This window comes from Triturus cristatus, chromosome 4_2 (assembly GCF_964204655.1).
Source record: "Triturus cristatus chromosome 4_2, aTriCri1.1, whole genome shotgun sequence".
In the NCBI taxonomy this organism is placed as follows: Eukaryota; Metazoa; Chordata; class Amphibia; order Caudata; family Salamandridae; genus Triturus; species Triturus cristatus.
Window position 1 is genome coordinate 632,130,934 of NC_140586.1, and position 27,738 is coordinate 632,158,671.

At 50.2% G+C, this 27,738-nt stretch overlaps 1 protein-coding gene across 6 annotated transcripts in view; it reads left to right on the top strand.

Moving 5' to 3' along the window:
• The window catches only part of LOC146834776 (GTP-binding protein Di-Ras2-like), a 70,348-nt gene extending 49,210 nt beyond the window's left edge, over window positions 1–21,138 (top strand). The window contains exons 1-2 of one of the 6 annotated variants that reach the window (XM_085602305.1): window positions 15,990–16,065; window positions 19,152–21,138. In XM_085602305.1, coding sequence (XP_085458431.1) covers window positions 19,239–19,835 — 597 coding nt within the window. In that variant the 5' untranslated portion in view covers window positions 15,990–16,065; window positions 19,152–19,238 and the 3' untranslated portion in view covers window positions 19,836–21,138. Of the gene's footprint in view, window positions 1–15,989; window positions 16,066–16,762; window positions 16,783–17,244; window positions 17,726–17,943; window positions 17,966–19,151 lie in introns of those variants that run through there. The other 5 variants (XM_085602308.1, XM_085602304.1, XM_085602303.1 and 2 more) reach the window with 5 other exon arrangements.
• Window positions 21,139–27,738: the final 6,600 nt, after the last annotated feature.

The window sequence follows — 27,738 nt, forward strand, 5'->3', positions numbered from 1 at the left end:
CGTTTCAAAATGGCAACCATGGAAACATAGATGTTACATGGTTAGTCCACTTTCTATTGCCATGCTCCTTCCCATAAAAAAGGCTGAGTCACTGGGGAGAACTGTCAAAGCGTACTCGCTGGGACGACGGAAGGCTGCACGAGCAAACACTCGGGTAAGATTTCTGAACTTCCCTTGCAGATTAGGGAGTTTAAAAGGTTAGATAGTCATACATATAGGACTTAGCTCTGACAAACTCAATCTTATTAAAATTTTCAAAAGGCAGTAAAACGGATAACAACAAACAATAAGGGATAATGCTGATACGATTGGGAGAGAAAAATTAACAAAGACAATGAACTATTAGGGGAAACCGGTACGGAATTGCAACTGGTTAAAAGGTAGGAGCACGGCCCGCACAGACCGAACAATATTGTATGCTAGTAGGATTTACATACCAAATTATGGCCCGTTGACTGCCAAAACTTTGCCTGTACTTAATATATTTCAGATAAAACTAACCATACCGACGAAACAGGTATACTATATGATTTTAGGGGGTCACAAGTCAACAAATATTGGGTTGCACTAAAGGTTGATTGATATTACTTAGACAAAATACATAGGAACGCAATTGATCCCATCAAAGCAGCATGTTTCCAAGACAAATGTAAATTACAAAAAATAAAAAGATAAATAAAAACGAATGTATGAAGCGAATAGAAGTGAATGAAAAGATGTCAATAAAAATGTCTAAACTAAGCCGGCTGTTCGATAAATATGGCATAGATAAAAAACAATTGAAGATAAGATCAACCAAATAACAAGATCATTTGCAATAATTGGGATGCAAATTCTTTCTGGGGAATATAACTTTCTTTGCTTTGTATATCCACTACTGTATGTCATAACCAATGTGCATGGGTTGCCACACACAAAAAGTCACCTGATTGAAAAGGAAGATTGATATAGACACATATGTCACCTATACTTCGGATTGTTGGAAAAAAACTATTATGTTCTAGTAGCAAATACATATGCTTGTATCTTTTAGCCCATAGAAAGCCGCGGCCACTTGACGTGGGCGACGAAATACGTGTTGGCTAAAAAGAGGCTAAAAAAAGAACTAAACAAGAGCATATGAGAATAAACCTAACAAATACAAGAAAGACAAGAATTGTTGATATGTGTTATTTATGTTGTACATGTTGACATTAGCGTGTGCTGGGGAAAACAATTTTTTGTACAAACTGGGTGATTTTGGTCGTCCAAGTGGGGAGTGGGTGATCTCTCCAACTCAAAGCACCGCACATAAATAAGTTCATGACAACTTTCAAGTGCACTTCTGTAGAGCACCACAGAACCTTCTCCAAACCTCACCCGTGCTAGTGTATATTAAAACAAAGCTTGCAGCAATGAAAACACAACCAAAAATAGATAATGAGTTCAGTGTGTGCTGATTTAAAGTACTTTTAAGATGTAAAATAGTCCCTCGTACTTTACAATGCAAGCACTGCCCATGAGTCAGACTGATACAGCGAATAGCCAATAACATGAGGCGAAAGAGTAGTACGCCACCGGGAGATCAAAAGCCCACACTATATTTATGTATTACATTATTGGTAACAACAGATCTTGCAGACAGTTGTGCGGTCACACCAGATCTAAAAAGACCCAGGCCCTGACATTAAGTTGTCTAGTACTCAAAAATGTATGTTACAGTGATCTAAACTCAGAGACATCTGCCACTAAACAACATATTTGTGTGCGGACGCACTCAAGACTTTCACGTTTTCTTCACAGGTCCCGTTGTGTCTAGCTCAGCCAGCTGGACTGCTACTCATTCATGGATCTGGGAATCTTGAGAGCTCCGTGCACTATCAACTGGAGACGTGGTATATTCACCTGGTAGGTCTGAGGTTCTCTTTATGACAAGGGATGGGGGGGCGTGGCTAGCCGTCTGTCATGGCGGTCGCAGCACAGTAGAGCTCCCGACCCTCCCGGGGGGAACCTGCTTATCCTGCACTGTCCTACGGACTCTTCTGGATGGGAGACGGACGTCTAGGAGGCCCGTAGCCCCCCAGCCTGGTGACGGAAGTTTACCCACCGGAATAGCGGCGCTCCGGTGAGAATCCTCCCTGGGGCCTGTCATCTGCTGGATCCGAGCGGAGGCCGGGGCCTGGAGCAGCGAGGGCATCCGGGCGGGAGGCGGGCACCTGGGTGTGTTCCCGCCCGAGCACCGCACCTCGCGTGAGACTTGGGGATCCTTTGATTATTCACGGGTGACCCTACAATACCGGGCGCGAAGCCTGGGGGCCCCCCCCTCCCTACTGGATAGTGGCTGTGGGACGGAAGGCCTGGCGGGGGAACGGCCTGGGGCTCTGCATTCAGCCAGGAGTGTCGTCACCCGGGAGAGTGCCCGCTGCGGGCTGTAGAGGTGCGGGGGGGCTGCGGAGGCGCCTTTGCTGTGCCCGGGCCCCAAATCTGTGGCCTGCTGCGACCCAGGAGCTGGCTAGCCTGCAGAAAAGAGGCGAACGTGGGCCTGCTCAAGGCCGTGACCTGCGGCCGGACATTGGCACTGCGACGGGGGCCTGGGGCTGCAGTGGAAGAGCCCGGTGGCCTGGCCCATACGACAAGTACTTCCCTGGGACATCTGTGCGGCGGGGGTGTGCTGGAGGCTTGCGGCAGAACGACACTTAGCCCACGGACCGGACTGGCCCCCAGAGGAGGTAGGACCGAGGGGGCACAGGGGGACGCCAGAGGACCCTGTTAACGGTCAGTGCGGTGCCGGTTGTGTGGCCACAGTGCCGCGTGGGGCCCCTGCGGCCTGCCCTTTGAGCCTCGTGGAAAGCGAAAGTGACCCAGAGTGTGCAACCCTGACCCCCTCTCCCCTGCCAGTGGGCTGCCCGGACACAGAAGGTGGCTGGGGGCCACGGAGCCATGGGGGGAGACTGTGTGACGAATGCTGAGACGCCTCCTCCCAACGGAACCTGCGACGTGGGGCTGGCTGACCGGGGGCCCTGGGCGCCCCTACCGTCGTCTTTGGTCGGAGTTCGGCTGCGCGGGACGCATCCTCCTACGGTGACTCGAGCGTCCTCTACACGTACTGGGGAGATACACATAGGGAACAACATACGGAGAGCCCTGGGAGGGCATACTACCTAACAACTTTGGGACACCACTGCCTGCGAACGCGGGGTCTAACTGATTTGCCTGGATATACGTGGTGAGATACTGCCCCCCTGGGTCCCCTGGCCCACCAGCAATACTCCCCCTAGGGTGCGCTGAAACGTACTCGGGCTGCGCCATAACCCCACGAGGAACACTACCAGAGTCCCTGTGGACCCGATCATAGAGACGGCTCATAGCGGAGATTGGCGGCAACGTTGCGTCATGGGCAGGCATCGGTCTAGGGTGCTGGAGGGACCACAGGGCCCTGACCACTCCTCCACTGAGGCGGGCCACACCAATAGGCTCTCCCCGTCGGGGGCAACATTGACCGGACATACAGAAGAGCCGCCGGATAAACTGGACCTCATTCTCAAGGAGATCCGAGACACTAGAACGGCACTGGAACTACAAATGGGCACGCTGGCCACGGGGCTCACGTTGCTGAAGGCAGACCATAATAAGCTGGCGGACACGGTAAAAGACCACGGCCAATTGATCACTGACCTTGCCCCTAGAGTAGCGGAACACTCATCCACACTGCAACAACTACAAAAGCAGGTGTCGACGCTCCTGGATCGGGTGGAGGATGCGGAGGGCAGGAACAGGTGCAACAATGTCCACGTCATTGGCCTGCCAGAACGCTGTGAAGGGAACAGGGTGGCAGACTTCATGGAGACATGGCTCAGGGATCATGTGGCACCTGAAGGACTCTCCCCGTACTTCTGTGTGTAACGAGCTCATCGAATTCCGACGGGACAGCCCAGGCCCTGCGTACCGCCCCACCCCCTGATCGTGAAAATACTCAATTATCGAGACCGCGATGTCCTCTTACAGAAAGCTAGAGAAAAGGCACTAATCCAGTACGAAAACCACCGCATCTCCCTGTATCTCGACTACACGGTGTTGGTGCAGAGACAAAGATCATCCTACCAGGCTGTAAAGAAAAAACTACAGAAAGCACACCTCAAATACGCACTTTTATATCCTGCCCGGCTGAAGGTTATGCATGATTAAAAAAAACACTTTTTTGAAAGCCCAGCAGATGTCGAGGAATGGTTGGAAGTAATGTGCATCAGTTCTAGCCAAAGCAGTAACCCGGATATCTCCTCACAGGATTCAGACGCACTCCTGAAAAGGACCCCTTGCCGAACTCAGAACCCCAACGGGAGTAGAGGAGGCGCCGGCCCATCGCGGGAACAACAGCGACGAGATCAGGAGGGAGCGCTTGCGGCTGCCGGGGCCTTCCATGAAGACTCACACAAAATCTCCACTGATTCTGAGGACAATGCTACTCACTCGGACTCTGAGCACAGTGCAATTCTTTTCCCCACGATCACATCGAGGACAGCTGATGATATGATCGACAACTGAATACAGTGGAAGAATCAACGAAGCTGGAGCCGGAGGATGTGGGACTTGGACTTGCCCTTGCCGATGGCGTGAGCGCTGCGCCTGAGAGACTATAGTATCCTTTAACTAATAATGCTTTTTGTGTATGTTGATGAGTTCCGGGTCTCTCTAGTGGTCGGTGGGGCTACAGCCTTCTATCCTATTGATACAACTGCTACACTCTGATGGACCTGGGTCGTGCATTATCTGTGGAGGGGCTCCGTAACACTCCCCATTGTGACGGAGTATGCCAATAATTATGTCCCCATCACATCTACACATACTTCCCTCCCCCCGGGGGCGGGGTACCGTAGAGCCGCTGGATTGCAGACTCCCGTTTACGTCCATGATTAGGTATTGGAGTGGCTACCCCCTTGCTTGCGTACGCACCGTTATTTGTTTTATATTAGTGGTATTTCAATGTTGGGCCCAGTGCAGTTTAGGCGCTGTGCCAAGTTTTGTTCCGGTTATGGGCAAGGGGACTCCTGGTCAGGTCTGCTCTACTGGGTACACGGGAACGGGAGATCCACAGTATACTTTGCAACATGGCAGGGAACGCTAACACAACAGGGTCGTATAACTTCGTCACATGGAATGTACGGGGACTAGGTGCAATCCAGAAAAGGCACCGTATTCATGCATTTCTCCTTCGACAAAAGACACAGGTGGTGTTCCTCCAGGAATCCCACCTAACCGAATCTGAAACACAAAAGATGCGGAAAAAATGGAGGGGACATATTTATTCCACCAATTACTCCGCCTTCGCTAGAGGAGCGACTATTTGGATACGCCACGGGGTATCCTTTCTTGAACTGGAGCGCAGGGTAGACGACCAGGGTAGATGACCAGGGTCGCTACATCCTGGTGAAGGGCACCCTCGATGGCTCCCCGGTGGTCCTTGGCAGCATTTATGCCCCTAACTTTGACCAGGACCATTTCTTGGGTAAGGTGGGTGCGGTTTTAGCAGACTGGGACGGTATACCCTGGATACTAGGTGGGGATTGGAATGCGGTGCTGGACACGGAATTGGACAGGTCACACCCCCCCCTGAATGGCACGAACGCTAGCAAACTAGCAGAGCAATTCACAACATGGACCAGCGGGTGGACGCTCTCTGATGTGTGGCGCAGCCTTCACCTAACCCACAAGGAATATTCCTTTTACTCCCCGGTACACAGACTCGATACCAGAATAGACAGGTTCCTCTGTTCGAGATCCATCATTGTGAAGGCCCACCACTCCACATATCTAGCAAAGACCTTCTCAGATCACAGCCCCCACGAGCTCACACTCCGCTGGGGCATGGTGCCTGCCCCAGTTGCCACATGGAGGTTGCATCCACACCTACTTGAAGACGCCCCATTCCGCACGACCCTGTCTAACACTATCACAAAGTACTTGGCTGAAAACTGGAACACGGCCTCCTCCAATCTGACCGAGTGGGATGCATTGAAGGTGGTGGTAAGGGGGGTGACAATTGGACGGTTAGTGGGGGCTAGGCAAGAGACACACCAAAGGCTGAAGGACGTTGAACATAAGTTACATACCCTGGAGAGGGAGGTAGTATCAGACCCTGCCAAACAGGGGGCATTGCAATCCGCACACATTGAGCATGCGGAAACTCTGGAGACACTGCGGACAATAGATTACAGGGCGTTTCTCCAACAAGAACATACCGAAGCGGACAGATCGGGTGCGTTACTTGCCCGCATAGTTAGAGACAAACCGGTTCCACCCGTTATAACTAGTATCCGAACCCTAGAGGGACATATAGCCCACACTCAAGAAGAAATCAACGTGGCCTTCCATGATCATCTGGAAGCACTCTATGCACCCCCTGTCCCGATAGAAAGCTCCTCAATCACTGAGTTTTTTCAAGACCTCCCCTTCCCAGTGCTATCTGCCGATGTGCAGAAAGAAATAGATGGCCCCATCACTCAACAAGAGATCCGCGTTGCGATCAAGGGTCTAAACCGTAACAAGACGCCTGGGATGGATGGGCTCCCTGTAGAATTTTACCAGACCTACTCTGAATCTTTAGTACCTGCACTGAAGGCTGTGTTTAAGACTGCTTTTGAGCTTGGCCGCTTGCCAGATTCCACCATGCAGGCATTGGTCGTGTCCATACCTAAACCAGGGCGGGACGGGCTGGAGCTGTCTAATTACAGACCCCTCTCTATGCTATCTACAGAATATAAAATCCTCAGCAAGGCCCTGGCTAATCGCATACAACCCTATCTTACAACGCTCATCCACCGGGACCAGTGCGGCTTTCTACTAAACCGCAGCACCTCTTTGAACACCAGACGGCTACATTATGTAATGAAGGCCACCCCACGAGCTTATCAATACGCAGGATGTATGGCGTTGGACCTTAAACAGGCATTCGACTCCCTTTCCTGGGACTTCATGTTCGCGACTCTGAGACGGTTTGAATTCCCGGACGCATACCTTAAATGGGTCCGATTATTGTTCACGTCCCCCACGGCCAGAGCTCGCACGGGTCGATACATCTCAGATCAATATAATATCTACAGAGGCAGGAGGCAGGGATGCCCTTTATCCCCCTTGCTGTTTGTCCTTGCATTGGAACCCTTGCCCCTGGCCCTAAGGGTTTCCGAGGACCGGCTTGGCATTCCTATTGATGGAGTGAGCCACCTGATGTCCATCTATGCAGACGACATACTCCTATACCTACGAGACCTGACCGCTGATAATGCCCCTCTCCCTAATATACTGGCCACCTTTGAGCGACTGTCGGGACTGGCCATAAACCCTGAGAAATCGACGAGCTATTTCTTCCAAGAGACACCGCATCTAACCCGCCTGCAGTTCGGCACCTATACCCTACCGGTCACTCCTACCACCTTTAAGTACCTCGGTATCCAGGTCTACAGGACACAGGAGGAACAAATTGAGGGCAATATACAGCGAGCAATAACAGGGCTCCGTGCTAGTGTAGGGTTTTGGTCCTCTCTGCCTTTATCGGTAATGGGACGGATCGCTATCTCAAAAATGGTGATGCTGCCTCGCCTATTATATTATTTTGTGAAGCTACCCGTGATCCTCCCGCTATCCATTTTTAACACACTAAACACGATACTGGTGAGTCTTATCTGGGGCGCTGGCCGCAGACGAATAAGTCTTCGAAAGCTCCAGCTGGCTGCGCGCAGTGGTGGTCTAGGAGTCCCTGACTTTCGGGGCTACTACTATGCAAGCCAGCTCCAGTGGCTCTCATACTGGACTGCAGGGAGGAACTTGCAGGAGATTGGGTTTACGTTGCAGAGGCTAGATCGAGGGGAATTGCATTCCTTGTTGCTACCGAAGGCTAGGATTCCCCCGGATTGTCCTCCCCTGCTGAAGACCGCCCTATTGTGTTGGAGGAAGGCCCTATCTTATACATCTACAGTGATCCCGTATGCCGCGAACAACCCCATCCTCGGTATCCCTACACCACAGGGTAGACTCACAAAGGCCAGACTGCGAGACTGGACAGACAGTGGGGTGGAGGGAGTGGGGGCATTCTTTGGGGACGGCGCCATGCTAGATCACGACTCTTTCCTACAGGCCACGGGGGCACCCCCACGCTTATATCTCTTACACGCTACTGTAACACATTACATCAGGACCGCTTGGGCCCCGCAGAGGACTGAACCCCCACAACACGAACTGGTACACCTACTATACTATATGGGACCCGGGGGCATTTAGTACGTTGGCTATATACTGGAGTCAGGGCACATGCAGCAATTCCACTTACTTCCCTTAGGGAGCGCTAGGTGGAGGACTCAGGAGCTGAGATTACAGATAAAGCATGGAAGAGCATGCTGGAACACCCCCAAAAGTATTGCGTAATGCGAAACTCAAATTTATTCAGACAATGATCCTTCATAGGTCATACCTCACCCCGAAAAAGATACATTGCATGTTCCCAGACTCCCCTCACTGCTGCCCCCGTTGTAAGGGAGACGAGGCGGACTTTATTTATATGCTGTGGTCGTGCCCCTGCATACGGGGATACTGGGGGAGAGTCCGCAATTCATTGACAAGGGTAGCGCAGCTCTCGGTTCCGGACGAGGTCCTAAACTGCCTGGTGGGCCTTCGTCGGTGCTCAGGGGTGCAGAAGGCGAGGTTATGGTTCTTGGACCTAGCACTCATTTTAGCGATTAGAGTACTTACTATGAGGTGGAAGTCCCCGAGATGCCCGGTGGTCGCTATTTGGCAAACTGACATGATACAGTGGGGACGGGCGGAGGGTGCAGCTCTTCGCAGAGAAGAAGAGAGAGGTCTAAGGAAACATCCTATCTCACTGAAGTGGGAGGTTATGATAATGGAACTGGAAGCATTTGATCTATCCCCTACATAAGCTAACTTGACCCAGCAATGGGCAACAACGCCTTCTGGCTTCTCGGAGTTAGGTCCTGAGACCCGAGAAATTATGATCCTGCTTTGAAAATGACATCCCCCCTAGGAGCATAATGTACATAGACCAATTAAGTTAACCGTGCTAGCTGAAGTAAGAACGACCAGGAGTGGGGTAGGGAGGGATGGGAGGGGGGGGAAATGAGTTTGAATAAGCTTTATCAGTTGAATGTTAACATATGCAACTTGTAATGACACTCACGAGTGAACATTTTCCACTGCTTGGATAGTAACATTATCGCCACAGAATGTGACCCTTAGTTTCCTTTTGTTTGTATTGATTTCTAGGACAATGGAAACAGAATATCTGTGGGGGCATATACATTGTAATTGATGTACTAAGGGCAAAAGGAACCAAAAAAAAAAAAACAACAGACTGTATAGACTGCATATTGCCTATGTTATGTATTTGATGCATTGCGGTCATCAATAAAGTGTTATAAAAAAAACGACAAGGGATGCGTGGAGGGTGTCCTCCTGAGCCCGCAGAAACGTTTCCCAGGTGTGTTAGTCCAATTAGCTCAATGATAGCAAACCATTGCTGCAGCGCGCCCCATGTCGAATAAAAGATCAGGGCACTGTCCATGACGACATGGAGTCAGGTGACCACCCTAAAGTGTTTCTGGAAAAGTTTCCCGAAAGAAGTGAAGCCAATGGCTAGACGCTATGCTTCCACATTACTCAAATTCCACACAAATGCCGCTGACCGCGGCCCCCGCAGGGGGCCAATCGGCGGTCGGCGCCTTAGTGCCCCCGGGGCACCGGTCACCCCTCCCCACCCCCTCCCACTGGGGGGGGGCGGGGACGCAGACCGGAGCCCCCCTCCTCGGGCAGGCCGGAAGTGACGCGCAATGCGTGTCACTTCCTGGCCCTGGTGTGAGGGGGAGGCTATTTAGCCTTCCCCCACCCTCCTGGCGACCTCTTTGCCGCCCTGACCTGGGGTCAGGCTTTCGCCATCATGGCAGCCGTGATAGTTGAGAAATTCCCGGATGAAGGGCCAGGTCTCTTCCACTATGCGTGCGTAATCACAGAAGAGGCTGCCAAGTGCGGGGGCATGGGGTGGTACCATTATGATTGTGACTTCCGGAAGCAGAGGGCTATTTGTCCAGATCTTGATTGGGATCAGTTGGAAGTCAGGTTATGGGTGAAGCACATGGGCAAGCACACAGTTGAGGCAGCAGCAAAATCAGGCGCATCGAGTAGCGATAAGAGCAAGGGAGACAAACAGGAGGGGAAAGTGCAGAATAGGAAGCCCTTTCGGGGCGGTCGTGGGGGGGGCCGCAAGCCGGGCTTTAGGGCACGGTCCTCCGGCACATGCAGACTCTTTAACGCAGGGTCCTGTTCGTGGGGCAAAGCGTGCTGGTTCACTCACAAGTGCAGCAAGTGCGGGGCCTCCCATGCCGCCACCACTTGCTCCAAGCACGACAGCCCCGCCAAGCCCTCCACCAGCAAGTAGCCGGGGGCGGCCGCAGGCCCCACCGCCGGCCCGCCCCCCCGCCCACTGGCCCCTAGCTAATGCAACTAACAGCGCGCCTGCCCTCGCCCCGCACGATTTCTCAAAAGGTCCCTCCCATCAGCATAAATAACCTCCTTACCGCCCTCCGCGGATACCACAACAGCAGCGAGGGGACCCTCATTGCGGAGGGCTTCATAGAGGGATTCCGCATCCCTTACCAAGGCCCCTTAGTGAGCAGGGATGCGGAGAACCTTAGATCTGCTAGGGACTACCCGGAGATAGTGCAGGCCAAAATAGCAAAGGAGGTGTCTTTGGGCAGGGTGGCGGGCCCGTTCACCAGCCCCCCATTGCCCCATTTTGTGATCTCCCCCTTGGGGGTGGTACCAAAAAAGGAGCCTGGAGCGTTTCATTTGATTCACAACTTATCACACCCAGAAGGGGACTCTGTGAATTTTTGGCTTGACGAAGGGATGTGCTCGGTGGCCTACTGCTCCTTAGACCTGGCGGTTGACATGGTCAGGAGGGCGGGGGAGGGAGCCTGGCTAGCCAAGTCGGATATTGAATCGGCTTTCAGGCTGCTGCCGGTACACCCAGATAACCAACACCTTTTGGGCTTCAGGTGGGGGGACAAAGTCTTTTACGACGCATGCATGCCCATGGGTTGCTCAGTGTCATGCGCGTACTTCGAGGCGTTCAGCTCCTTCCTCCAGTGGGCCCTAACGAGCAGGTATGGCATAGAGGGAGTGACCCACTACCTGGACGATTTCCTGTTCATTGGGGGAGCTGACTCACAGGAGTGCGCAAGGGCATTGCAGTGTTTCCAGGAATTGGCAGGACACTTAGGCGTGCCTTTAGCTCCAGGCAAGACCGAGGGTCCAGCGCAGGTTTTGGTATTCTTGGGCATCGAGTTGGACACAGTCAAGGGCGAGTCCAGATTCCCTGCGGATAAGGTACAGGCCTTGCGGCAGGATATTCACTGTCTGCTGGGGAGAGACAAGGCTACGCTGGGTGAAATCCAATGCTTGCTAGGGAAAATGAACTTTGCGGTAAAGGTCATACCCATGGGGAGGGTTTTCGCCCGTAGGCTAGCCAGGGCCACCGCGGGGGTAAGGAAGAAACACCACTGGGTGAAGCTGGGATCAGGGTTGAAACAAGACCTGGTTGTTTGGCACGAGTTCCTAGCGTGCTTCAATGGATCGGTAATATGGAGGCAGCCCTGGGTGGACAGTCAGGAGCTGTGTCTATTCACGGATGCCTCGGGTAGGGAAGGTTTCGGGGCTATCCTGGGTGAGGACTGGTGTGCTCAGGAATGGCCCAACGTCTGGCGCAGGCGCAGGGTCACCGAAAACGTTACTGTACTTGAGCTCTTCCCCATCGTTGTTGCCCTGCACCTTTGGCCCGCCGCGTTGTCAGACAGAAAGGTCATATTCTGGTCTGACAACATGGCGGTCGTCCAGGCAATCAACAGCCAGACTGCCAAGTGCCGGCCGGTGCTGTGCTTACTGAGAGAATTGGTCAGGGCTTGCCTGCGCATCAATGTAGAGTTTAAGGCCAGGCACATTGAAGGCGTGAAAAATGTGGCAGCTGATGCTCTTTCTCGTTTTCAGTGGCTCCGATTCAGGGAGGCCTGGCCGCGGGCGAGAGCACAGATGACCCCATTCCCGGAACGTCTATGGAGGATCCTGCAGTGGGACTGAGCTTGAAGGCGATGAGAGAGAGAGCTCTGGCCCCAGGTACCAGGAAACGCTACGGCGCGCACATGGCGACCTTTAGAGCAGCATCCTTGGCGCTGGCCACATCAGGGGCTACGTTGGCGATCCAAGTCCGAGCATTTATCGTGTGGGCTAGGGAGCAAGGAAAAAGCCATTCTTGGGTGGGTAGTCACCTGGCAGCTGTGAGCCACGACACCAGATTGTCCGGTGGGGCTGACCCCACTAACTCCTTTGCCATCCGTGCTGCCTTGAAGGGTTGGGCTAGGGAGGAGCCCAGGGTACCTGACAACCGAGCTCCCATCGACTTCGAGATTCTGAAGGGCATGCTGGGCGCCATTGGGCTGGTCACCCACTCACCTTATGAGGCCATGCTGTTCTCTGCAGCCTTCTGCCTGGCCTTTTTCGGGGCATTCAGAATTAGCGAGCTAGTGGCCAGGTCTAAGGACGACTGTTCAGGGGATGCCCTGGCCATGTCGGATGTGTCCGTCTCTGACTCCCTGTCCATTCACCTACAAAAGTCCAAGACTGATCAGGCAGGGCGTGGGATTAATGTGGTCCTTCAGCCCCTTGGCGACACCAGGTTCTGCCCAGTACATTGGGTAAAGGTGTTTTTGGAGTGCAGAGTGCAGACCCCCCGCCCCCGGATACCTGTTGGTGCATAGGGACAGTGCCCCTGTAACTAGATACCAGTTTGAGCAGATGATCAGGGCCAGCCTGTCCAGAGCGGGGCTCGCCCAGCCGGAAAAGAGGTACTCCAGCCACTCTTTCCGCATTGGCGCTGCCACAGCCGCCCACTTGGCGGGTTTAGCGCCTGCCCAGGTAAAGAAAGTAGGGCGCTGGGAATCGGACTGCTATAAAAGATATGTTCGCCCGTGATGTTGGCTTCACTTATTCGTGTGTTTGCAGTGATTTATCGTGTTTTGTCTTTGATTGAATAACCCCTATGATTAAATAACCCTGTGTGTACACCATGTCTCCTGTTTTATTAGGGCGCTTGGTGTGGGTGATCGGGCATTCCTTTGTCGCCCGGGCTGCACAATGGGCATCGCACCGAAACTGGATGCGGCACTTCCCACAGTCTCAGGTGGAGTGGATGGGTTTCCCTGGCATGCGATGGTTTGAGCTAAGGAACAAGCTTGAGCAGAGACTAAGATCACACGGCTCGAGCATCCCTCACATGTTGGTGATTCACCTTGGGGGGAATGACCTCATTACCCTTGGAAGGACACTGTTGCTGCTAGCCATGAAAAGGGACTTAGGGGAGATCTGCAAGCGGCTAGGCCATTGCGAGATCGTTTGGTCAGAGATTATCCCACGAAGGTCCTGGCGGGGGGCTAAATCTATAGAAGCGGTCGAACATTCTAGAAGGCGTATTAACGGTGCTATGCGAAAGTTCACGGCGCAAAGGGGATTAGGTTTCATTCGCCACGAGATGATTAGGGGGAATATAAAAGGGTACTTCGACTTAGATGGGGTACATCTGTCCCAGGTAGGCATGGACCTGTTTCTATTAGACTTAAGCGAAGCATTAGAGATGAGAGGGTGCAGGTAAAGAACAAGGTTTGGTGGGGGGCCCTGGCTGCGACGGTGAGCCGCCTCCAGGGCTGTGGCGGAGTTACAGGGCGATCTGGAAGCAGGCCGGTACAAAGGGTACCTCTGCGCGGCACCATAGGGGGTGCCTGAGCCAAAACCGAGGAGCCTCAAAAGAGGTCCCGGAAGCCGTGTCGGCGCCCCGCTAGTCCTGCGGGCGGTTGTGGGTCTGAACAACGGGGGGCTTGCAATGCGACGCTCTGCCCCGAGAGGGGGGGCGTGAGTAGAATTACCAACGGCACGTGATCGTAGAAAGAATCACCTGGAGGGCAGCAACGGCGGGCATCGCTCCCGCGCTGCCCGGCTCATCAGGCGGGCAGGCGACCCAGTTGGTTGCCTGCCCTTGGATCGCCCGTAAGATAACCCACCCATTACATATTCTGGAATTATGTAATAAACCTGCAGCATTGTTACCCAACACCAACTGTCTTGTGTGTGTCTTTTGGGTAATCTATTATGGGGGAGGGGGGACAGCGGGGTGCCACTGGGGGTACTATGCCGCTGACCGCGGATCCCGCAGGGGGCCAATCGGCGGTCGGCGCCTTAGTGCCCCCGGGGCACCGGTCACCCCTCCCCACCTCCTCCCACTGGGGGGGGGGCGGGGACGCAGACCGGAGCCCCCCTCCTCGGGCTGGCCGGAAGTGACGCGCATTGCGTGTCACTTCCTGGCCCTGGTGTGAGGGGGAGGCTATTTAGCCTTCCCCCACCCTCCTGGCGACCTCTTTGTCGCCCACCTCGCCATTTCCCTCCCTACCGCTTACCCGGCGTAGGCGTTGGGTGGGGGGGGGGGTTCTGAGCATTGTAATGTTTTCTTTTTTCGTTGCAGGCGGAGTTACAGGGCGATCTGGAAGCAGGCCGGTACAAAGGGTACCTCTGCGCGGCACCATAGGGGGTGCCTGAGCCAAAACCGAGGAGCCTCAAGGGAGGTCCCGGAAGCCGTGTCGGCGCCCCGCTAGTCCTGCGGGCGGTTGTGGGCCTGAACAACCGGGGGCTTGCTATGCGACGCTCTGCCCCAAGGGGGGGGGCGTGAGTAGAATTACCAACGGCACATGATCGTAGAAAGAATCACCTGGAGGGCAGCAACGGCGGGTATCGCTCCCGCGCTGCCCGGCTCATCAGGCGGGCAGGCGACCCAGTTGGTTGCCTGCCCTTGGATCGCCCGTAAAATAACCCACCCATTACATATTCTGGAATTATGTAATAAACCTGCAGCATTGTTACCCAACACCAACTGTCTTGTGTGTGTCTTTTGGGTAACCTATTATGGGGGAGGGGGGACAGCGGGGTGCCCCTGGGGGTACTATGGGCAGTGTTCAGGCACCCATAAAATCAATTTTGAAGTCACGAATATGTGCTTTTCCGTCGTTCTTCATAGCCAAGCTGAATGCTCAGGGAGCCAGAAAGGGGAGTTTTCGCATCCCACTACCTGCCCACACGTTTATTTTGTCCTTTCCCCATCAGAATATTGGCAACCTATTAAAGGTATTTTCAGACTCTAATTGGAAAGTGTGGGCACGGACGTGTGCAGGCATTTTACAGCGTTCGGGCTTTTCAAAGATGCACAACGCCCACGTGCGCCGCTAGTTATCCCACTCGCATAGATGGGAGCGGATTGATTTCTGTGCAGTGTGGGCAGCGGACGTGTGCGGAATAGGTGCACGACTTTTCTCTGGCAAATCTTGCTTCGTTCTGCAGCGGTAACTTTTTACCGCGCGCATGTGTCGGTGATACCGGGAAATCCGTTCACACCATACGGCGCTGGTTTACTGATGTGATTAGGCATACTAATGCCATTGTGTGGAGCATGGATCACAGTTTAGTTCAGCTCGGTCTGGTGTGAGGGTCACGCATTACCATTTATAGTGCAGAAATAATTCCCTGCTGCCAACCGCAGAGTGCACATTGCACACATAGAGGCCTGCTGCAGTCATTCTTACCCCCCACTCCCTCCTCCCTCTCCAGGCTGGGGAGCCATAAAAACACGACTCCCTTAACATTATCATTCCACTCGTGCTACATGAATGGGATGTTCCAAGAGCATAAAAAATGAATGAAAGGCAGGGTGGAGGTTAGGAATATATTATTGTGCTTGCATCACTCGAAGAGGCACAGATTTTCACGGGGGACAGGGCACGAGCGACCTCACTCAGGATTTAGGCGCTGGGAACATTTCTGTGAGGAACTCACCTGGTCTCTCCTTGTACATTTCTTGCTTTAGATCATATTCTGCCCCCCGCCGCTGGAGTGGTACCGACCCCATTCTGATTTTCTATACGGGGAAACTACTACAGGGGGATTTGTATTTCTGCCGACAGCAGCCTCCGCGCACACTTCAGCCGGAGCAAGGTAAGTGGCGGCTTTGTAGAGGAAACGTCATTGTTCTCCAAGAACAGGTGATAATATAGTGTCATTAGCAATGCATGGATGCTGAAAGGATGGGCATGGTATCCTCTTCATAATTTCTGGGATCACACAGTAAGTAGGGACGTTATAAACGCCGACGCATGGATTTTTTGACCGCTCCAAAAATAGACCAGGTTATCAGCCATCCTAAGCGGACAAACCCGTTGCCCTCCCCAGTATCCACAGGTCACCCTTGATTATTAAGACACGTGGAAAGAGTGTTAGGCTACGCTTCAGCATCACTCACAGCCCCACTCCTCACCATTCCTAATAATTCTTTGTACTGGGACAGTGTCGACATTTCTGGTGAGACACAGCGGGCGAACGGTCCTTCCCACTTCCCAAATGGGTGAGGGAACGGCCGGACTGCCCTTCCTGCAGGCAGGCTGCGGTCACGTGCAGCTCTGCGCCCGGTACCGTCGCAGCCTCCGGGAGCACGCTCCAGTGACGCCACGGTGATGCGAGTCTCTGCCTCGCACTGCCCCCTGCTGGAGGCGGGAGCGTCTGCCCGCTCTCTGTCTGATGCTACTATCTCATCTCCTGGTCCCCGGCTCGCGGCCTCCTCCTCTCGCCCTCCACTGTAACGGAAAGAGTGCTGCGACAGTGGTTGGAATCTGACCGAAGCCTGGCCCAGGAATAGAAACAATGTCCTATTTTCAGGTGATGAGGCCGCTGGCAGTGGCTTGCCATATCCCGCACTAGCCGGGAGCAGCCGGTTTACTGGTTACAGCTTTGATGAATGGTTGCGGCTCACGAACCACTGATGCGTGCTAGTGCAATCATTTTCCTTTCCTCACTGTGGCGGAGGGTGTTGGTCGCTCACCTCCAGCATATACTGTGCAGCATCTATTTAAAACAGTACATATTTACAAAGTATTACATATGGATTGCATCAACCGTGATACACCTGTTCCCCATTCCTAAAACAAAAATTTGCGCTAAGTGTCATTTTAAATTATATTATTTTCTAATCATTTCCGTGTGGGAACTGAAGAGGAGAGATCCTGTTTATTTTTGGGAAAGTGCTAATATTGTTCAGTGAAAAAAAAACGTCACATGTAAAAACAACTGCACATTACGTGCAGTGCAATGACACAAGCTGGAGTACTGCTTTCCCCGGTGGCCCTGCACGCCCGGGAAACGGTGTCTCAGGAGCGCGAGGTGTTCGTGCATCCCTCTGCCTGCTGATTAGGAAGTCGCTGGTGGGGGTGGAGCGAGGAATCGGAAGTAAACAGCATCCCTCCTAGTCTGAGCAGCGGCGAGAGAGGGAGTCCTATCAGCTGCATCATCATCTGTATGAGCGCCGAGCCGCGCTGCTTGGGATGCAGCGGCCGGCCCCGCCCGAGCCTCGGCGTGGGTGTGAGTCGGAGAAAGCCCAGGATTAGAGCGCGGACGAGGAGTGACGAGCTCCCGCCTCCCCCTCGTCACGGGCTCGCGCCCCCCTTGGCGTAGCGGGCGCTGACTGATGGGGCTCGGGTATAAGGAGGAGCGGCGGCGGCTGCAGGGCGGCGAGCCTTGGTGTTAGCCGCTTCTCGGAGAGCAGGCAAGTGGACCGGTGGTGGCTGGGGAGCGGGGCCGAGTCATTTGCCCGCGTCGAACCGAGGTATGCAGGGAAACTTGTCAGGTGCATCGTGCACTGCTAGTCCTACCCCATTTTGTATGCTCCAGGGCGTAGGTCAGGGCTGGGTCTGTGTTTCACCCCTCCTGTACTTTTATTTAAAAGAGGTGTGGGGAAAGCAAGGCACAGGAGGATGATGTACCAGGAGATCACGCGATGCGCTGTGGCATGGAAACCAGTGGGGGCAGGGTGGGCAGTTCATCCGAAACTAAGGAAGGTGGAGAGGTAGGGTAAACTGTTCATGAGGGAATTTTGTCCCTGAAGTCCCAAGCACTGGAGGAAGGAGGTGGGGGAGGGGAGACGCAGGACCTGTTATTTCAGTTCACCAGAAGAAGAATCCGTTAGTTAGTGTGTGTTTGGTGCTGCAGCTGAGGGTGTTATGAGATCACCGTTCTGGAGGCTTTTAGGTGGGTATATTTGGCACAAATGCCATAGCTGCCTGGTAGCACCCCTCACTTTCCGCATGCCCCTTTACTTAGCCAACGGCTGTTTATGTGCTGGGAGCTTAGAGCACATAATGATAACGGAAAAAGCAAAGCACTGTTTGGGTCGTGTTCATCCAGCACCAGTCTGCATTCTGGGACTTGTAGTTTCGGTTTTCTTAGTAGTGTGGACCTACAGGTCCCATCATGCTCACTGCTGGCTTAACCGCCTGGGCTGGCTGACGGCCGGTCACGTGATGTCAAGCCAGTGGACAGCAGTGAGTTGAAGTCTGGGATGAGTAGCTCAACCAATCCTGGTTTTGTCTTGCTTTTCTGGTGTTTGTAGTCTCCTTTATTCTTTGCGTGTTCTCAGGTATGGATGTTTTCCGAAGGAGGTATTGAACGAGACACTGTATTTTAAGGCATATGTTTTGCAGTTGTCCAACTCGTGGAATTTTAAATGCTTCCCCATTTGGCCCCATGAATGTGTGTCACAGTTGTGCTGTTCTGACGTTTTAGCTAAGAATATTCGGCGTGACCTGTAACCAATAAATCAGGATGGAATAAAGTTGTTGAATGTAAAACCAGAGAATTTTTAAGGCTTGGGCAAAGTGGGCAATTATCAGGGCATCCACGTCCCAGGGTGCTTCTGGGAAAGAGAATTAACTAACTAACTCCAATCTGTCTATTTCTCCAACTTAAGATTTAATGTATTATTCAGTTTTGATTGGCATCATGGGGTTTGAATGAGCCAAAACTGGGCAATTGTTGCAGATGTGGGCTCCTAAATTGTCTTGTCCAGGGTCCCCTAATTCCTTAAAACAACGCTGTACAAGACTGTTCACCAAGGAGCATTCCTCCTTTTGTATTTGACCATAGGTTTTGAACATCTGTTTGCTCTGATGTAGCATTTGGAATTTTAAAGCATTTGTACATTGCATTGAATCATATATGCACCATGTTATTCATTGGTTTTATTTTGTCAACAGGTATTCTGCACTTCTGGGAATGTAAATTTGAGGTATCTTTCTTCATTCCTGTTTTCGTCATCTGGGAGCAAGTTCTAAACCTGCATCATGCCAGAGCAGAGCAATGATTACCGGGTGGTGGTCTTTGGAGCTGCTGGGGTTGGCAAAAGCTCCCTGGTACTTCGCTTTGTGAGGGGAACTTTTAGGGAGACCTACATCCCCACAATAGAAGATACCTACAGGCAGGTCATCAGCTGCGATAAAAACATCTGCACACTTCAGATCACAGATACAACGGGGAGCCACCAGTTCCCGGCCATGCAGAGGCTGTCCATCTCCAAAGGCCATGCCTTCATCCTGGTCTACTCCGTCAACAGCAAGCAGTCCATGGAGGAGCTGCAGCCCATATACGAGCAGATCTGCCAGATCAAGGGGGACATCCAGAACATTCCCATCATGCTGGTGGGCAACAAAAGCGATGACCCCCAGAGGGTGGTTGAGGCCAGTGTCGGGGAGGCCCTTGCCACCAAGTGGAAGTGCTCTTTCATGGAGACCTCGGCAAAAACGAACTATAATGTCCAGGAGCTCTTCCAAGAACTTTTGAACCTCGAGAAGAGGCGAGCAGTCAGCCTGCAGATAGATGGCAAGAAATCCAAGCAGCAGAAGAAGAAAGACAAACTGAAAGGCAAATGCTCTCTCATGTGACATGGATCAGACTGATGCATGGCTTTTCAGCATGCACTTCTGTCACAGAAGTTTTACATTTAAATTAGATTGTATCTAACAGAGGATCAATTCACATTTTGATATCTGCCCATGAAGCCCACATGATCATACTGCCCATTTTAATTCTGCTTAATCAATAAACATTTTACTCCATGTTATTGGACTGCATGATTCAGCGACAATCCAAGCGCTATCCAAGTACATCATCATATGCTTTGAACAAAGTTTGCACAACGATCAAATTGAAGACACTTCCACAAGGCACAAGTAAAACGTGAACAAGGTCTCCGGTTTGGTGGCTGTGGATAGGGCGGGAGCACGCTGCCATGTTTAAGCTTCTGAGGGCCTATTGTCTTGTGACCTCAATACGAGCCCTGATGTTATTAGGTGCAGCAGTTGTCTCGAACATCCCCACCTGGGAATATTGTTTTTGTCTTCTCAGCTCTTGGGCATGCACCAGTCTACTTCCTCCATTACAAAAATAGGTTTCACATGGATTAAATATGTACTAGTGGGTATTACGTCTAACGTAAGTCATCATCTGACAAACAAGCATTTATATAGCACCCTAAAGCATTTGTACACTGTGTGTGAGCTGCAATCCAAGTGCTGACAAGCTTACCAAAGAAACTGGTTATTTAATTTATGATGTATTGGTGTTCTTTTGTCTGGATACAAAGTACTTTTAACATTTTCCCTCATGTAAAGTAATCTGCTATACGTGTGTACTCAATTATCAGATGTGTATTCCTGGCCACCACGTCGCTTATATGTTCGTTTAGACTATAACATTCCCAGTGCACTTTAAGAAACAGACCTTTCTTCATTATAGTGGGTCGAAACCCAATGAAATACCTTGTTCAGCACATGGTTCGAGTAAGACCAGAATAGAACAAAACACTGGCAGTACTGACGTAGGAAGAAGGCTGATCTAAGAATCCAGGCAGACCAGAATGCTGCAGTGAGAACTGTGGGGAAGGGAGTTGCAAAGGTTTCAAAGAGACCTTCAGGATGGCAAATAAAGTTATGTTTTGTATATAGTGCCAAGCAAACTGACTCCCAAACTGGAGCAGAGTAGGCAGAATAAACGTCGGGTTTGCCTAGGACTTATTGAGCGAAGGGGTAGTAAAGAACATGCTTAGTACAGAATTTCAAAGTAGACCTAGGGGCGAAAAAAATAGGAAATTGAAAAAGATGGCGCGTCTGATGATGGTTAACTGTTTGATTGCTCAATCATTGGTCTTTTTGCACCCTAATAAAGTTATTGAAATATTTTTCTTAATTATCTGTTTGCCTTTGTTAGAATTGAACCTCACATAACGTAAATACCTTTTTTCGCCTTGCATAATTCTTTTTTATAGGTACCACGTGTTTAGGAGATGAAGCGTTGTTCGTGCGGAGGGCTTTTGAGAAACTATTGTAGAAAGATAATATGAAGTATACGTGCTTGGTAAAGCTTAGCCAGGGCACAGACATCTTGAATCTGTGCTCTAACAGTTACATTACCACACCTTATATTAGCCAATATATCATTGCCCAGCTTGCATAACTTTGCACTATAGAATAAAATGCAATTTTGATATAGGTCACGTGGTGCAGATGTTTTCACTCTACTTGGTGCAAAAGCGCACTGCACCAGTACCAAGTTAAACAATCTGTCTTTTTGTCTATGCCGCTGTTCTTGCAGGTTAAATAATAATGATAAAGAAGTAGTGCCCCTGACTATGTTTCTAAAGTGGTCTAAGGCAAGGACCCTCATCTGCCTGGTTCAGATACTGCAGAACTTGTGAGCAGAGTGGGAAGAGAAGTTGCATAAAGTCGAAGAAAGAAAGGGTCCAGGCTTTACCATCCTACATTTCTCAAGTCGGCTTCCTTCAGTTTTTAATCCGAATGTCGGCAGATCTCCGCTTCTGGGATGAAGTGTAGGGGGGAAGAGAAATGACTAAATATTGGAAGGCAGTAAGTGAGCATATTTCAAGATCCTGCAGATTAAGTTTGGTAGCAGTGGAAGGCCCTCCATATCTGAACAGGTGCTGCATGGAAGCTGGGATTGCACAGCACCTGGTGAACACATTGAAATTGTTTTCGAGGAGATTGCCACCTGTGGGCCTGTTCAGATCATGGCTACATAGGCTGTGACTGGGCTTCTCCAAAAAAGCAGCGTCCTTTTGGGTAATGACTACTTCTTAATATGGGTAAGAGAATCCTCGTGGCCAGCAGGTCTCTGGGTGACAGCAGTAGAGCTGTCGGAATGCTGATAATATCTCTTAAGTGAGAATGGTGTCATAACTCGCATATTCAACCACTCATCGACCCATACTTTCCTTTCCGTGACTTTTAGCACCCACTCCGGAGATTTGCCTGGAATTTGCACGTCACTCATGCCTTAAGTGTGTGTGTTCTGTGAGCGATAGACGTGTATTACTCTGCCCTGCTGCATGTGTTCTGTGGGGAAGGAAAGATTGCTCTTACTGCCTTCTAAGAGGGAGGGAAGCTTGCTTTGCCCCGCCATGCTTCACCTGCTCTACAAGGAAGCAAAGCTTCCACTGCAGCTGCCCATTTTGTCCCTGTGCTGTGATGGGGAAAGCATGCACTGCTGCTGCTCTAGCTGTACTTGTGCTGTGAGGAAGGGAAGCTTTAATTGCTGCTGCTCTAGCTGTACCTGTGCTGTGAGGAAGGGAAGCTTGCACTGCTGTTGCTCTAGCTGTACTTGTGCTGTGAGGAAGGGAAGCTTTCATTGCTGCTGCTCTAGCTGTACCTGTGCTGCGAGGAAGGGAAGCTTTCATTGCTGCTGCTCTAGCTGTACCTGTGCTGTGAGGAAGGGAAGCTTTCATTGCTGCGGCTCTAGCTGTACCTGTGCTGTGAGGAAGGGAAGCTTTAATTGCTGGTGCTCTAGCTAGCTGTACCTGTGCTGTGAGGAAGGGAAGCTTGCACTGCTGCTGCTCTAGCTGTACCTGTGCTGTGAGGAAGGGAAGCTTTCATTGCTGCTGCTCTAGCTGTACCTGTGCTGTGAGGAAGGGAAGCTTGCACTGCTGCTGCTCTAGCTGTACCTGTGCTGTGAGGAAGGGAAGCTTGCACTGCTGCTGCTCTAGCTGTACCTGTGCTGCGAGGAAGGGAAGCTTTCATTGCTGCTGCTCTAGCTGTACCTGTGCTGTGAGGAAGGGAAGCTTTCATTGCTGCGGCTCTAGCTGTACCTGTGCTGTGAGGAAGGGAAGCTTGCACTGCTGCTGCTCTAGCTATACTTGTGCTGTGAGGAAGGGAAGCTTGCACTGCTGCTGCTGTACTTGTGCTGTGAGGAAGGGAAGCTTTAGTTGCTGCTGCTCTTTCTGTACCTGTGCTGTGAGGAAGGGAAGCTTTCATTACTGCTGCTCTAGCTGTACCTGTGGTCTGATGAAGGGAAGCTTGCACTTCTGCTGCTCTAGCTATACATGTCCTCTGATGAAGGGAGGCTTTCATTGTTTCTGCCCACTGTGTGCCTGTTATATTAAGAAAGGGTGTTTCCACCACCGTTTCCCAGCAAATGATACAACGTGTATATTGAATGCACATGCATAACGTGCCTAGTTCAATCAGAAGCCTTTGTGGGAACCAGGGCTAAAATAAATTGCAGGACCCTGACCTACAGTCCCTGGTTTCACTCTTGTCGTTCCAGCTTGTCCAAACTCTGTGACCCGAAACAATTAATTTTCACAGTGCCTCCCTTTCAGTGATCTTCGCGTTTGAGAGCACCTTGAAATAATCCAGTCCAGGTTGCACAGTGTACTAAGCTTCCCGTGAATATGGTTTAAGAGAACATAATGTTGCTCCGTTTTTTACAACAATATTGGCTTTTATAGGAGGCACAAGACCTCTTGGTTCGCTAATAATATTGGCATCGGGTAAGAAGGAGGAATGGAAGCAATACACATCAGTATCTAAATTGCACCATGTCTAATAAGGAATTCTGGTTTGAGTCAGAGCTTAACCGCACTGGATGACCCTGGGCCTTACTTTTCTCCACTGTGACTCTTTTCAGTGATTATTACATTTGAAACCACCTAGAATACGTTCAGTTCATGATGCACATTGTACAAAACTCTTTCTTCTATATGGTTTAATTGACCATAATGTTACTCCTTCTATAGGAATGAAGACTTATATAGGAGAAACAAGACCGGTGACTCTTGGGTCATTAATAAAATCATCAGTGAAAAAGGGAGGGTTATTCACCAATTCTAAAGAAAGGCCACAGTGATATCATCAGTTTGTTTTGGACATTTTATTGTAGTTTTTGCACATGTGATGCATCGCCGTAGTACATTCAATGCAAACTGTTACATCACTGTTACCTTCTTTACTGTTCCCTGCTTTTTTCAACATTACAAACATTCTCAACTCCCCCCCCCCCCCCTCCCCCTAATGACAGTGATATCATATATTGTGCCAAGCGAAACAATAAAAATATCTTTTGTTTAAAATTTGTTTGAAAGTTCTTACCTGCGCTATATATAAAATGGCTGCCAGCAAAATTTGCAGCAGGATGGGAGGTTCAGGCTGATCTAGGAGGTGTTCACCACCACAATGGTGCTGCTTTTACCGACAGAATGTAACCGAGGCGGGGTCACAGAGAATTATGGGATCGGTCCATCGCCATCTTTCTACCATTGCCCTATGGCACTGGTAGTGAGGCAGGAGTTGCTTGAGTGTTGGGTGTGTGGCTTGCAGTCCAGTCTCCAGGCCGATTAGCACCGGCTTTTCAACATTGGAGTGACTTGTTTCATAGTGTGGACCATGGTTACAGTGACTCACGCTGTGATGCGTGTCCTTTCTGCCAGTAGCCTATGTTGCAGGGCCTCTTCAAGAGTGGGGCCTGGGGAAAGTTTCCCCACCTCTTTTACCCCGTTCGGAAGCTGAACATGTCCTATGGACCAGGAACTGTTTCACAATAGTTGATGTTTGGTACCACTAGTCCAGAGGTGACAATATTCAAGCACCAACACAGGCTGAAGGGAAAGAGAAGCAGGGCCTGTTGCTTGGCCTCCTGTTTATAATCTTGTGGCAGGGAGACACCATTTAAAAACAGGTTTAGTCACCCACATACGATTTTAATATTGGTCTGACAGTTTAGCAAAGGAAGAACACAAACTTCAACAGAAGAGACATAACCACACCCAAATGAGGGAAGAATAATGCTCTTGGCTGCTTCCCATGCTATATGTGGACTGCGCTGATGAAGCACACCAAGTTACGTTGATGAGAGTTCATGATCCTTTATAAGGACATGAATATTTACGTTAATTTCATAGGCGGTTCGGCTGTTTCATCCAGGAGTTTTGTACTTGTATGTTTGTCTGTTTATGGAAGGCCTACAACAGTCTTTTACCCCCTCTTACTCTCCCTTTAGTGTGTTTGCTACCTGTGTTGTACCTGACCTGTATGTGTGAGAGAATCGTGTGACGTTCCTTCTGCTACTGTTGTGGCTGTTATTCTTTGTTTTATGGAAGGTTGTACTGCTGCTGTCCATGTTGTACCTTTATTGTGTTGTGAAGCCCAGTGTAAAACTTTCCACTACAGAAAATAGAAAACGAATCGCAATGACCTTGCTTGTTTTAGTGCATCATGTGAGTGAAAGCGTGAACAGTTTCCTTTTGTTTTTATATGTGAAACGAGCAGTTTTGAAATGGACTTGACGACTTGGTAACACTTTTAAAACCTAGCTGACCAATGACTCAATTTCATGTATAATACCTTCCGCCAAATTTAGCCAACGATAGTTTGCATAGCTGGATTTTGACCCCATATTGGGTGTGAAATCAAAACTACCAACCCCACAATGCAACATGATGTTGGCTGAAAGGCCAGGAAGACTTTTTTTTTTTTGTTGCAGTTTTTTATATAACATAAACTCGACCCAAAGATATTGGAGCGCTTTACATGAGCACCAGTTGAATTTGCCATGGTCAGGTGATAGTTTGTTTTTGGCATGGGGATATTAAGTGATTTTTCCCAGAATTCCAGGATGTTGAGCCAACGCTGAGGCGCGAACCTGGATCTGCAGCTCCAAAGTCGTGGCATCCTACATCAAATTGCCACTTGCCGGACCTACAAAATGCAAAATAAAATGTATCTTCTGACTTTCTGCTCTTTTTTTTGTAGATAATCACTGGCGAAACAACCCTCTGGATGAGATGGTAGAGATACTCTTTCAAATGCATATAGAAACCGAAGGCTAAAAAGATGTTATTCACCAGAACAATGCGAGCAGCTGGACGTGTCTGAAGAGACGCTGAGAAAGCAAAAACAGTGTGCTGCCACTACTCCTCCGGGGGGGAGGTCGGTGTGATTTAGGTGGAGCGCCTGCATCAGCCCTGTGATGTTCCCTGTGCTGAACAGGTGCTGCCCCAACAAGGGCCACCATCGATCAGCTAAATGTCATCCTTTACTGGAAGCCAGTGCAAGGATATCCTAGCTGCAGGACAAAACCAGTAATGCTGTGACATTCAGTGTCAGGTGATCCACTAACAGCTCAGCATAGATGGTAGAACTGTGAGTTTTGGCTTGGGTTATGGACTTGGAGTAACTTTACTGCTTTTTGGCATTTTAATAAAGACAGAAATGTGACCTTACCAGTGCTTAGTTTGTAAAAAAAAAAAAAAGTGTCAGAGCCCATCTTCCTTTTTTTTTTTATTTTTTAAAGTCTGCGGCTGGTGGTATTTAATATTGGCGGTGCGGAATACCAAGGCTGCGTAGTATTGATTCCACCTCATGCCTCTTTAATCCATCACCTGACACCCATTGCCTCTTTAACTCACTCTTGTAGGATCATCTTCATTCTTGCTTTCTCCTTTTTTTCACAGTTTTTCTATTTGTCTCTTTCTCCTTAACCTCTTGGGTTTTTTACCCTGTTGCTCGGCCAAATTCTGATGAGGAAAAACAACCGCTGATCCCCCAAAAATGAGTACCAGTGGGCCCCACTTGCAACCACTGGCCCAAATTAAGCACTGAACCTGGCTCCTTTTATTTGGGGGAATTTTCATCATCCAGGATAACGCTTATTTTCTTCGCATTGTTCAAATGGGCAGTATAACAACAGAGAGATGGTTTGGAGGGTCTTCAGATGAGGCTACTGTCGCAAACAAAAATGAATCAGTTTTATAACTGGCCTGTACTAACAATCACCAAAGATAAGCATTCTGGGAAAGTTACTTTATATGGTGTCGGGGGAAGGAGCGTTTAAAGACCGTCTGAGAAATGCTTTTTTAATCCTTTCTATTTCTGTAGCCTACTCTACTCTTCTTTGCGGAGTAGGATACCCAAGTCTCTTTAACAACGACCAAGGTTGTAAAAATAGCTGTTAACAGCCGCATTACAGTTGGGGTGGTAATATAGGGTGCAAAAAAATGCCCAGGTGAAATATTGAAGCCTATACGCCAGTGAACTGGATTTCAAGTTTCCTCAATTAGAATGCAGAATGATGGTGACAACTTGGTCCATTCCGCCATTACCATGGAATGGCGTATTTTAAATCAGTTGAGGGGGGAAACATCTATTAGTTATGTGAGGTTTCAACTTATTTGTAACATTATCACAACACACGACTCAAGTAAGTGAGCACTTACTTTTGGTTTGAGGATTGCCAAACTGTAGCCCCACAATCTTTCCTTTGTGCCTACAGTCCCATATTGTTATGAATACTTTGCTACATGCCCACTTATGTAACCGCAACATAGAAAAGAATTGAGTAGGTGTAGTACTTGACTTTAAACTTCTTGACCTTAGTGGTTGTTGGCTGCAGGTGTGAGCTAGATCAACCCCATCATAGTCATGGAACCTAAAATCTGCTTGCTTCCATATCACATGAATAGCAGGCATTCTATCAAAATGGTCCCCAGTGTAGGGGTCA